This window comes from Cydia amplana, chromosome 13, assembly GCF_948474715.1.
Source record: "Cydia amplana chromosome 13, ilCydAmpl1.1, whole genome shotgun sequence".
In the NCBI taxonomy this organism is placed as follows: Eukaryota; Metazoa; Arthropoda; class Insecta; order Lepidoptera; family Tortricidae; genus Cydia; species Cydia amplana.
Genome location: NC_086081.1, coordinates 4,613,773 through 4,626,067, shown reverse-complemented (window position 1 = coordinate 4,626,067; position 12,295 = coordinate 4,613,773). Strand labels below are relative to the sequence as shown.

The window sequence follows — 12,295 nt, the reverse complement described above, 5'->3', positions numbered from 1 at the left end:
ATGTGCCACTGCATGGACTCTTGTTTACTCTCTGGGTCATAATGATGAACCCAGGTTTCATCTCCAGTAACTATTCTTTGCAGCACCTCATCAGGATTTTCACCGCACAGGTCAATAAAATCGGAACAACAAGCTACACGCATGTCTTTTTGAAGCCGAGTCAGCATTCGCGGAACCCATCTTGCACTTACTTTTGACATATTAAGATGGTCATGTATAATATCATGTACGGTACCAATAGAGAGATTGGTTACTTGTGCTATAGATTTTACCTTCACTCGACCATCTTCCAATATAAGTTTTTCCACTTTATCAATATTTTCTTGTGAAGTAGCTACTACAGGCCGGCCAGGTCTAGGGTCATCTTCAATACTCTCCCTTCCGCGTTTAAACTCGCTTGACCACTTTTGAATGGTAGATAAAGAAGGAGCAGACTCACGGTAAACACAATCCATTTCCTCTTTTATGGTTTTTTGATTTTTACCCTGTTTTGTCAAGAATTTTATCACGCATCGATGTTCTAATTTAGTTAACATTGTCAATTCGCACAGGATGTTCATGTTTGTTCAGCAATTGCAGAAAAACAAAAGACTATCTCGGTTCGAATTATACTTTTTTTTAATGTCAATGAATAAACCTTAGCGGCCAGTAACGAAAGAAATTTTAGAAGAGGTCGTAAGATATCAATACCGAGAATATTTTGAACGCCCCTCGTACACACTTTTGACACGTATTCTGTACTCGTAGCCTGACTGTACTTATGCACAAAGCATTTTGCGTCACTAATTTTCCAGCACCGCCGAGTTTTTTTATAGTGATTTACCATTACCACGATTTTTTTCTGAGCTGTTCATTTCCCGATACCAAACCCGGTAAAATTCCACGTTCTAATGTTAAATTTCAGTGAACTACTCACCGCTCAGTAGATTGCACGTGTAAATCGGGTGCACATTCAATATTCCCGTACAAGTTAATTCATTCCCGTAGGTACCTACCTACTAGGAAATTTACTTTCGAAGTTTCGACACAGAATCGATGAATGTTTCCGGGAAAGGCAAATTTCCAGCAACACGTCACTAGGTGTGTAACAACTTCACTATAGTTGGTCAAACCAATTTGTCAGTAAATAGGAACCAAGATTCATCCTTTTCTTTCGGGTGCTAGTATTAGGTACTAGTGTAAAACAAAGATAGTATGAATCTCTTTGTCTATTTTTGAAATGAGACAGTCCTTTGACACACTATAGGTAACTTCAGTTAATGCAAAGAAATCGTTAAAACTATACCCCCGCCCTTAGTCATTTTTACTTTTGTAAATTGTAATACCTATTAGTAAATATAATTATATATTATACTAAAATTAGTATGATGAAAAAAACAAATCGCAATACGCGTAGGTACATGCGTAAGTACCTACGTATCTAATAATTATACAAGTAAAGTATAACTGTAGGTACTTTACAATATATCGTTAGAAGACTACTTTAACTGTCCTCAATTCGGGTAAAAGTTGGTAAACCCCTAAAGTTTCTTTGTACGGTCTTTTGGGATTTTTGCCATTTGCCAAGCAATTCATTAATGAATAATTAACTTCAAACTCCACTTTACGACTGTCAATGGACAAGAAAGTTCTTGATTTACGACAGGCTTAGCACTTAGGCTCAGGTATTTTAGGCGCATTTCTAGATGTTTTTACTACAATAGTACCTAGGTTTGAAAAAAGTGACCGTTTAGTTGATCAAGCTTTGAAATTGTCTTCTTATTTATATAGGTATAAGATTTAGATAATTAAACTATTTTTTTCCGCTTGACATATTTCGGAGTGCCTAGGTCTCCATTTTCAGGCACTAACAGTGCTGAGCACCCGTCACGCTGCTGCCTGCACCCCGCGTACTTCACGTAAGTACGCACTTGAGTTACCGTAAAAACCCGTTTTTAGTAAAAATGCGTATTCCCTAGTTAATAACTAGTTTTCCGTATCGCCTCAGTGAAAACACGAATTTCACTCATTAAAACTAGTTTCCTCTTTAATACTTACCCGCACGCTGCCCGTACGGGCCGCACGTACCTACTAATACTAATATTGTGGGCAGGAAATCAATGAAATTACAGGCAGACGGATTTTTGATAGAGTCAAATAAGTTGCTATGTATTTATACGAGTAATTTATTACTAATTGTACCTACAACACGGTTGGGTCTAACTATAGATGGAATTCATGGAATATATTAAAATACGTTTATAAATCTGAATGTAAAATAAGAACATAAAATAATACTTCAAACGATACCCTCGCGTAGAATAAATGCAAAACCGTTCTATTTTATGGTATGAAAATGCAGAAATCGAAGTCCAAGACAAAAGAAATCAAGGTGCTTCACAGACTGATAGAAGCGTCCTTCATTAGATAAAACACTGAGTAAATCTGCACAATCTAGAATCTAATGATGTTTGAGTTGAGACGGTTATTCGAGAAAAGCACTGTAGGGTGTCAACTAAATGCAAGAGATGGTTCGATCGTCTATCAATAAAATTTGATATGGGTCCGATTCTTATTTCAGGTGTGGATTTATGCAATGTTCATTTTAAAAGTAATTCAAACGCTTATCTGTTATTGTATAGGCACAATTAAATGCCCATCATCTGCCAATAGTTGCCTGAAAATAAAGATTTTTCATTTCATTTCATATGCTCTTAATCTCTTGACAATAAAAGTATGTTCAGATTATTTTCGCTTAGCGCCTTCTGCGGCTAGTTGTACCTTTTTTTCTTCTATCTTACAATTTCTGTGGACCCTAATTGTCTATTGATTCGCACGTCGTGTTTTCTGATTAGCTCTGTACAAATATCCTAGTTTGTGGAGATTGGGTTCAACCACCTATAATGCTGATGAGTCTGGCTTACGGAAACAAAGTCTATAGTCCCACGTGATTATGTTTTAGTTTCCGGACTTAGGTAGTTACTGTGAACTTTAAGAACTAAATAACGGAAGGTTTATCCATCCTCATTGTTTGACGACAATATGTACATTCAACGCAAAATATTGCTTCAGGACTAGGTACCTAAGCAAGAAAAGCTTATTTTTTGGGTAAGTTTGTTACCGAAATGTAAGATAGTGTTCACATATCTGACCGGCGTTTTTATAGAGCCTTTTTTAATGTTTAAGTAAAACTTTGACCAGCTACGAATACATATAACGAATATTACGAATGCATATACTAGCACTTACCTTCCATGATTTGCGCAAAGATTGAACCGGCAAGGGCACCAAGTTAAACTTCACCTTTCCAACTCTTTCTACGATTGTTCGGTATCCGAAAAAAATACGCAGACAATCTATAAATACAATTTAATTCAAATAAAATCATAATTTAAGTTAAATCACTTAATTCAGGTACATCACCAACCCACCAGAACACTAAACTATTCTCAGCATGGCTCGAATATTTCAAGTCTTCACTTGATTTCACACTTTCACTTTCAACTTGTCCATTAATTTCACTAGCGTCTTGAATAGGGTCTTTAAAGTGGTACTGGCCGGACCCTGTTGCTAGTATGGGCCTAAAGGGGTGGATAGACACACTGTTGCAGCAATCTTTGTGTAGAGGAAACTGAAACAAAGATTTCGTTTATGAAATTTGAAAGCTGAAGGACAATTCAGTGATTTAAACTTACACGATTTTTACACACTATTAAATTGTACAACGGGACTTAAATTTTCTCTGTCACTCTAATTACGCCTTCTTTCATTGGAGTAAAAGAGAAAGATCCCCGCAATTTGCGAATTTCGGTTTTCGCGGTAGCATCTCTGCGCTTATTTTATTGGGTTAGGGGTAGGAGGGGCATGCATTTAGTTACAAATTTTATTCTCTAGCTGTCTTTCGACCTTTTCAGAACAAGCATATATATTTACAAGTTAAGAAAATACTCGCAACCCCAAACAATATTTACCTTATACGTTGCGTTATCTCCTTCAACATCAGTAGCATCTAAACTATTCTTCCAATCCATAGTATCTACTGCCCAAACCTTCAATATCCCATCAGTACCCCCAGTTACTAGATACTTCCCACACGGTGATATATCAAAGTATACCCTCTGATTTGTTTCGACTACTCGGCTCACGATGTTCAGTGGTCTACGGTAATATCTAATGTCCCAAACTAGTAGTCTGTGGTCTTTGCGTGCGCCTGACACGAGTTTGAGACCATCTGGTGTGAATTTGATGTGTGTTATTCCACCTAAAATGTAAAATAATAGTTGTTAAAAAACGTAAGGAAATTAGCACCTAATTCTAAACAAACTACCCAGGCCAGGGCCGACTAAAACGTAGCTCCGTATAGATTACGGAAGATCGCAGTCTCTTTGTGTAAATCATCTTAATGGGGAATTTAACATACAAAACTATACCAAAAATATTAAGAAAAGAAATAGTGTTCTACCTATTTTAAAATGTTTAAGTTTTCAGGTCATCACTGCATTTTTTAAATATGATTATGTGATTGTGACTTTAAATACTAATACATGTTTAATTATAGTTTTAAAGTATTTTGACAAAGTTTTCCACATTTCCATAAGCTAAAAAGCAATTTACGTACCTGAATGGCCATGCATTTTTCCAATGCTCTTATATCCACCCATTTCATTGACATTGAAGAGGCTTACTGTGGTGTTCCAAGAACCGACAGCAAGCATGTTGCCATCCATGGCAAAACAGGAAGCGGGGAATGTGATCTTGTGTTCTGCACAATCTCTGCCTGGTCTGAAAAGGAAAAGATGGTTAGTTTTCACGTTTGATGGACTCGGTTGGCCAAACTTTGGGTAGACTATATATTAGATGTTGGAAAGTGTGTGCTTTTTTTACCTAATTACTTTTATTGTAAGTTTTTGTTATTATCATTATGTTGATTTGTATCCAATTAATGTTGATTTTTACTTAAGTATGATTTACATATGTATGATTGTTCATACATAAATATCTTAAGAATGTAAAATAAATCATAAAATAGCGCCCCCTTACAAACCTCTGCTAATTATGATTCTATTCATAATTCATATATCAGGCTTCATACTTCATAACAGTTTGTGTTTCAGCATTTTCCATCAGTTTTATCATGGTATAGAACTTAATAAAGTGCATTTTTTACCTTTCCACATCAAATGTCCTGATAACTTTTTTGTACCCCGCTACAATCCTGGTGCCATCCAGGGTAAATGCCACGGTCACAGCAGGTTCCATCTCGTCCACAGGGTTGAAACCCCTATATGAACACCGCAGGGAACCGTCAAATGCATCCCACATCTGAACAGGAGCATTCTGTCTTGTTGTCAGCCAACTAAATAACAAATATTAAAGTATTCATCCGTACACTAGAGAAGAAGTTGATAACTCGCAGAAAAAAATTGAAGAAATTTGAACCTCATGTAATTAAATTTAAAGTTCTAATTTCTTTAATAAAATATCTCGAGTTATCAACTTCTTCCCGCTGTGTACCATTCTGTTTAATATTATACAAACAAAATAATCATTGTACACAATGCTAGGTCTCTTTAAGGCCAGATTACCCTGAGCATTAAGAAACCAATTTAAATGGCTTTAACTTGTATCAAAAATTAATTACGTACAGGCATCATCAAAAGAAGATGAAACAACACTATAAAGTCACATAGTAAAAGTCCTTCACCTTTTTTATTCTACTGTATAACTGAAAACATACTGGTAAACAAAAAATATAATAATGTATGGCTTTGATAAAATATATATAAAGTTATGGCTTACTTACCAGCAAGTTTCAGGAATACTGCTGTTCATGCTTGGATACCAACAAAAATCATAAACCAATCCTGCCTCCTTAATATGTATGACAGAATCCAACACATCTATCGTTCGATCTGGGGCGGCCGATTCTGTATACAAATCTCTAGGCAATTCAGTAACGTGTACTCCGTCATTATTCACCACAGAAAGGCAGCAAGTACCATCAGGGGACCACTTACAGCCCCGTAGATACGGCTGCACGTCCACTCTAGCTTTTGGAGAACTAGACCAAGAAGAGCTGCATAGTTCTAGCAACGTTTTACCGCCAAATAAGGTTGGATACTGAAATAAAACTTCTTCGGCGCCGGTGTTTAAAGACTCCGATAATAATTCATTAGTAATATCTTTATTAATTGGCTCGTCTCGAGTTTCAGTTCGGTCAGTTTCCATTGAAGTTTCTTCCATTGTAAATAACAAATATTACTTTTATTACGAATTATTAATCATTTTAAGTATCCTGCAAAAATGAACATTTCACAGAACAGCCATATGCAAAGAGTAAAGTAAGTATATGCATGGTTTGACAACTTTGACAGACAGGACAGTGATCACTGGTTGACAGATGTCATTCAGTGTTCGTTCAGAAACTGAGTGCCTACCGCGAATCACGTTCGACGTGTTGCCTCTCTGTCGCACTTGTAAATTCGTACATAAGTGTGACAGGGAAAAAACACGTCGGACATGGTTTGCGGTAGGCCCTCTGACCATCTAAAATAATGCCTAATTTACACGATTGAATCCTATCCAATGTATAGCTGGTCAAGCAAATCTTGTCAGTAAAAAAGGCGCAAAATTCAAATTTTCTATAGGACGATATCCCTTTGCGCCTACATTTTTCAAATTTGCCGCCTTTTTCTACTGACAAGATCTGCTTGACCAGCTATAATAGTCATAACACACTACCGCACCGCACCTACGGCTATAAAACATCTGAAAGCACAAACAATATTTATAGCCCCTTCCACACTCGTGCGCGAATCGCGGCGCGAAGCCGCGAAAGCGAGTTTGGAGTCGATTTTGCAGATCTGCGAGCTTGACTCCACACTCGCGTTCGCGGCTTCGCGCCGCGATTCGCGCACGAGTGTAGAGATGGCTTAAAAATAATCGAACGAGCGAGCGAAGCGAAGCGAAGCGAAGCGAAGCGAAGCGAAGCGAAGCGAAGTTCTTACATTCGACTTTGAACACACGGCTGGCTAGGGGCACGTCCCGGCATTTCAATGTTTTTAAGCTGAACTTTCAGAGGATAGTTTGATACTCAATAACTTAAGTAAATTTATTCTAATTTAAATGAAATTGGGTGAACGTATAGTCGAGGGCATTATATTTTAGTCATTAAATTTTGAGCTGGCTTGAACAAGAGGTTATTGAGCTAGAAGAGCTTAAAATGCTAAAAAGCCATTTGTAAGGGGTCTTGCTATTCTGGTCATGTTAATTGCAAGAAAGTATGGTCGAGTTTGGTATCAAATGAAAGTGCTCGGTTTACACATTTATAATATTGTTTTTTTAAAGATTTTTTTTTAAATTATGACAATTTTGGAATCCAAGATGGCGGCCATGCACTGTCATTAAATCGTAATGGATATCATTTTATAGGTTTTAGGGGGCGCAGATTTCGAAAATGATGATCATTTTGGATTCCAAAATGGCGGCCATGCACTCCATGCAGTATGTCATAAAAGTCGTCATGGATATCGTTTTATAGGTTTTAGGAGGCGCAGATTTCGAAAATGATGACCATTTTGGATTCCAAGATGGCGGCCATCCAGTATGTCATAAAAGTCGTCATGGATGTCGTTTTATAGGTATTAGGGGGCGCAGATTCCGAAAATGATGACTATTTTGGATTCCAAAATGGCGATCATGCAGTATGTCATTAAAGTCGTCATGGATGTCGTTTTATAGGTTTTGAGGGGCGCAGATTTCGAAAATTATGACCATTTTGTATTCCAAAATGGCGGCCATGCACTATGTCATAAAAGTCGTCATGGATGTCGTTTTATATGTTTTAGGGGGCACAGATTTCGAAAATGATGACCATTTTAGATTCCAAGATGGCGGCCATGCACTATGTCATAAAAGTCGTCATGGATGTCGTTTTATAGGTTTTAGGGGGCCCCGATTTCGAAAATGATGACCATTTTGGAATCCAAAATGACGGCCATGCAGTACGTCATAAAAGTCGTCATGGATGTCGTTTTATAGGTTTTAGAGGGCGCAGATTTCGAAAATGATGACCATTTTGGATTCCAAGATGGCGGCCATCCAGTATTTTATAAAAGTCGTCATGGATGTCGTTTTATAGATTATAGGGGGCGCAGATTTCGAAAATGATGACCATTTTGAATTCCAAGATGGCTGCCATGCAGTATGTCATAACAGTCGTCATGGATGTTGTTTTATAGGTTTTAGGGGGCCCCGATTTCGAAAATGATGACCATTTTGGAATCCAAAATGACGGCCATGCACTATGTCATAAAAGTCGTCATAGATGTCGTTTTATAGGTTTTAGGGGGCGCAGATTTCGAAAATGATGACCATTTTGAATTCCAAGATGGCTGCCATGCAGTATGTCATAACAGTCGTCATGGATGTCGTTTTATATGTTATAGGGGGCTCAGATTTCGAAAATGATGACTATTTTGGAATCCAAGATGGCGGCCATGCACTATGTCATAAAAGTCGTGATGGATGTCGTTTTATAGGTTTTAGGGGGCGCAGTTTTCGAAAATGATGACTATTTTGGAATCCAAGATGGCGGCCATGCACTATGTCATAAAAGTCGTCATGGATGTCGTTTTATAGGTTTAGGCCCGGCGCAAATTTCGAAAATGATGACTATTTTGGAATCCAAGATGGTGGCCATGCACTATGTCATAAAAGTCGTCATGGATGTCGTTTTATAGGTCATGGTCATCATATTCGAAATCTGCGCACCTGTTTCAAATAAGATATAGATGCATCCTAGTAAGTCAACTATCGAAATGTACTTTTGATAGTAGTAGTACGAAATGTAATCTGAAAGGAATCAAGTAATGCATTCCTGTAATGAGGAATCGACATTGATTCCAATTACTAGTAATTGTAATATTCGAGAAATTGATTCCTGATTCCTCAAATGGAATTGTACTTAGTAATTCGGTATTGTTACATTACAAAGTACCTAATCTGGGAATCGGTAATCAGATTAAAAAGTAATTTCAAGTAATCGTGGAATCAGGATTCAATTACGAAATGCCCATCTTGGACTAAGTAGCACTGCTTTCAATTGATCTTTTTGACGAACCGCGAGTTCTCAGTTCGGGGCGAACTACTAGTTTTATAAATACAAAATAATTTAATGTTTTTCATGTCCCCGTAAAAGGAATGCAGACAATACCTCCTTGATGCTGTGCAATAATCATAACAAATAGTCTGCATTCTGTTCAAATAAAATGTGCTTCACAAAATAAACTTAACCGAAAAGTTACAAGAAAAACTGAAAGAAACAATTGAGTCACAAAGTCATATATATATTATACTACTCTTTGCACAAAGTCCAGAAAGTAACTCATTTTCAGTTACTTGTTTGTTTTATTTGTTGTAACTTGCATTTTCTAGGTAAACTATTAGAATTATTAGAAAATAGAAATTGAAACTAAATGCAAGGACGAGATAATAATAAGATAATGAGCTATTGAGCCTTCGAGCACGACTTGTCGAGAAAATTGGCATTATTGTTCCACACCTGCTGATTTGATCGGGGAATCAAATTGGCTTTTGCGTCTGCACGGCCTGATTCGATCGGACAATTTCTCCAGATTGGCGAAAAATTGTCTCGTCTGGACTCCACTTAAATGCCAACACATTGTCACACCAGGTCACACCGTTCAAGGCCACGGTGCGCCGCACCAATAAGTGAGAGCGAGAAAGAGATCTGTTTCTCGCTCTCATTTATTGGTGCGGCGCACCAAGGTTGCGGTGCGGTGCGGTAGTGTGTTACGAATTAATAGTGATAACAGACTATCGGAACGGACCGCGACCTTGAGCGTCGCACCCATAAGTGAGAGCGAGAAAGAGATATATGTTTCTCGGTCTCACTTGTGGGTGCGACGCTCCAAGATCGCGGTCCGGTCCGATAGTCTGTTACTAGGCTAATATCCGACAACATATACTTGGTCAACCAGATCTTGACAGTAGAAAAAAGCGGCAAATTTGAAAAATGTAGGCGCGAAGGGATATCGTCCCATAGAAAATTTGAATTTCGCGCCTTTTTTTACTGTCAAGATTTGGTTGACCAAGTATAGATAATGTTGTCGTTTGCTCAATGTCAGGTGCTATGACCTCGGCAGAGTCAATAGCATCCTGGCATGTCCAGCCTCCGAAGAGGCTGGGCTTCTTTATAATATGGTCAAGGCCATCTTACAAATTAGAAATAGTGAAAGTTAGATTGTTGTAGTTTTTTTTAGAGAGCCACTATGAGGGTGGCATTTGTAAAAACCCTCTATAAATAAATAAAGATTAAAAAAAAAAAAATGTTAACCGCAACGGTGCCAACTTTTAACACTATTTATCATAGATGGTAGGATTCTCTATTTATCGTTCATCGCTTCTCTGCCTCCTCCAAGTACTTATAGGGCTGCACCATGCTGAAAAAAAGCGGCCAAGTGCGAGTCGGACTCGCCCATGAAGGGTTCCGTATTTAGGCGATTTATGACGTATTAAAAAAAAACTACTTACTAGATCTCGTTCAAACCAATTTTCGGTGGAAGTTTACATGGTAATGTACATCATATATTTTTTTTAGTTTTATCATTCTCTTATTTTAGAAGTTACAGGGGGGGGGGACACACATTTTACCACTTTGGAAGTGTCTCTCGCGCAAACTATTCAGTTTAGAAAAAAATGATATTAGAAACCTCAATATCATTTTTGAAGACCTATCCATAGATACCCCACACGTATGAGTTTATGAAAAAAAAAAATTTTGAGTTTCAGTTCGAAGTATGGGGAACCCCATAAATTTATTGTTTTTTTTCTATTTTTGTGTGAAAATCTTAATGCGGTTCACAGAATACATCTACTTACCAAGTTTCAACAGTATAGTTCTTATAGTTTCGGAGAAAAGTGGCTGTGACATACGGACGGACAGACAGACGGACAGCCGGACAGACAGACAGACAGACAGACAGACATGACGAATCTATAAGGGTTCCGTTTTTTGCCATTTGGCTACGGAACCCTAAAAAGTACGTTCAGTATTGTAAAGGGAGGAACTACGTATGTTCTTAGCATGAAGTTATATTTTTTAAACTGGAGCGAGTTGTCACTTTTTTTGCCATACTAATTTGAACCTTATCACCGAGACAGAAAGTTGTTCGTACCAGACTAGAGAAAACGGTCCACTTGAGATAGAAAAACCCGAGCCCTGTGTCTCACTCGCACATGTTGCCAATGTTAAAAAGATACCATTGTGGTAGAAATTATATCAATAAACTACTGAATTTAATTACCTTCTTATAGAATTTTAGTGCTATATTCAGACTACAGTTCTGATATCTTTTAAGTAATTTGTAAATAATTATGATGCCAATATTATTAACTGATTAAACCAAGCGCATACACAGCAAAAAAAACTAAATTTTAGTATGGTAGAAGTTGTAGTAACTTTAAATATTAATTGGTATCCCCAACTTGATGACATTTCTTCAAAACACGTGAATGCGAAATTTCTTCAAAATTGTGAAGAAATGTTGTGTTAAAGGTTGTTGGAGTGAAATAATTGCTAATTGTGGAATATTGTTTCACAAGAAAACCACAATTATTACATTTTACTATAAAAATACAAGACAACATTGTCAAACTCATTAGGGTGACTATGATGTCGGCACGTTTTGAATCGGTCTCACGGAATTCTTATTATTAACGTAGGTAATGTAAAAGTAAGTTTAACATAATAGGTACCTTATGTCTTTATTTCGGCATGTTTAATTTAAGATTTGTTATAGAATAATTGAAGGGATGTTTACAAAAACAACATAACTGCTTAGACCGGTTGACACTTTTTTAAGAACATTGTTAATCGTTTCAGGTGTCAACCAGTGTAGTCAGGTATGTTGTTTTTGTAAACATCTCTTCAATTGCCAAAATTTACAACCAAAGTGCTTAACTCCTTAAACATTACAGACTCTCATTTATACATAATATTTTGTTAGGTGTGTCAAACTGTTTATATATGACATCGATTCTTTACAGGTAGGACACATTTCCGTCAATAGAAAAAAGGCACCAACTTTAAAAAAAACGTCATATTTGCTAAACAGATCTTCAATGACGCTTACACTTAAAAAAAACTGAAGTGGACAAAAGGGAAGCCTACCTTTATGAACATACCATGAGTGAGTGCGAAAGAGGCCGACTACAAATGAAAAAAAAACCTGACCACTTAAAATTTCACTTTATTTAGAAAATGACACACCCTACTGATATATTCCATGTTATC

At 37.1% G+C, this 12,295-nt stretch overlaps 1 protein-coding gene across 1 annotated transcript; it reads right to left on the bottom strand.

Moving 5' to 3' along the window:
• Positions 1-3,333: 3,333 nt before the first annotated feature.
• Positions 3,334-6,222, bottom strand: LOC134653631 (telomerase Cajal body protein 1 homolog). The gene is made up of 5 exons (XM_063509027.1): positions 5,783-6,222; positions 5,147-5,335; positions 4,598-4,761; positions 3,951-4,240; positions 3,334-3,610 (listed from the first exon to the last, which is right to left on the bottom strand). The coding sequence occupies exons 1-5, from the start codon at positions 6,220-6,222 to the stop codon at positions 3,371-3,373; spliced, it is 1,323 nt and encodes a 440-aa protein (XP_063365097.1). The 3' UTR covers positions 3,334-3,370.
• Positions 6,223-12,295: the final 6,073 nt, after the last annotated feature.

What these genes read in the sequence shown, in the direction of transcription:
- LOC134653631 (XM_063509027.1), bottom strand. Translation starts at nt 6,222, where the DNA reads ATGGAAGAAACTTCAATGGAAACTGACCGAACTGAAACTCGAGACGAG. An exon ending in AAAAATGCATGGCCATTCAG is followed by an intron (nt 4,241 to 4,597) that starts GTACGTAAATTG and finishes TTTACATTTTAG; the next exon opens with GTGGAATAACACACATCAAA. An exon ending in GAGATAACGCAACGTATAAG is followed by an intron (nt 3,611 to 3,950) that starts GTAAATATTGTT and finishes TCTTTGTTTCAG; the next exon opens with TTTCCTCTACACAAAGATTG.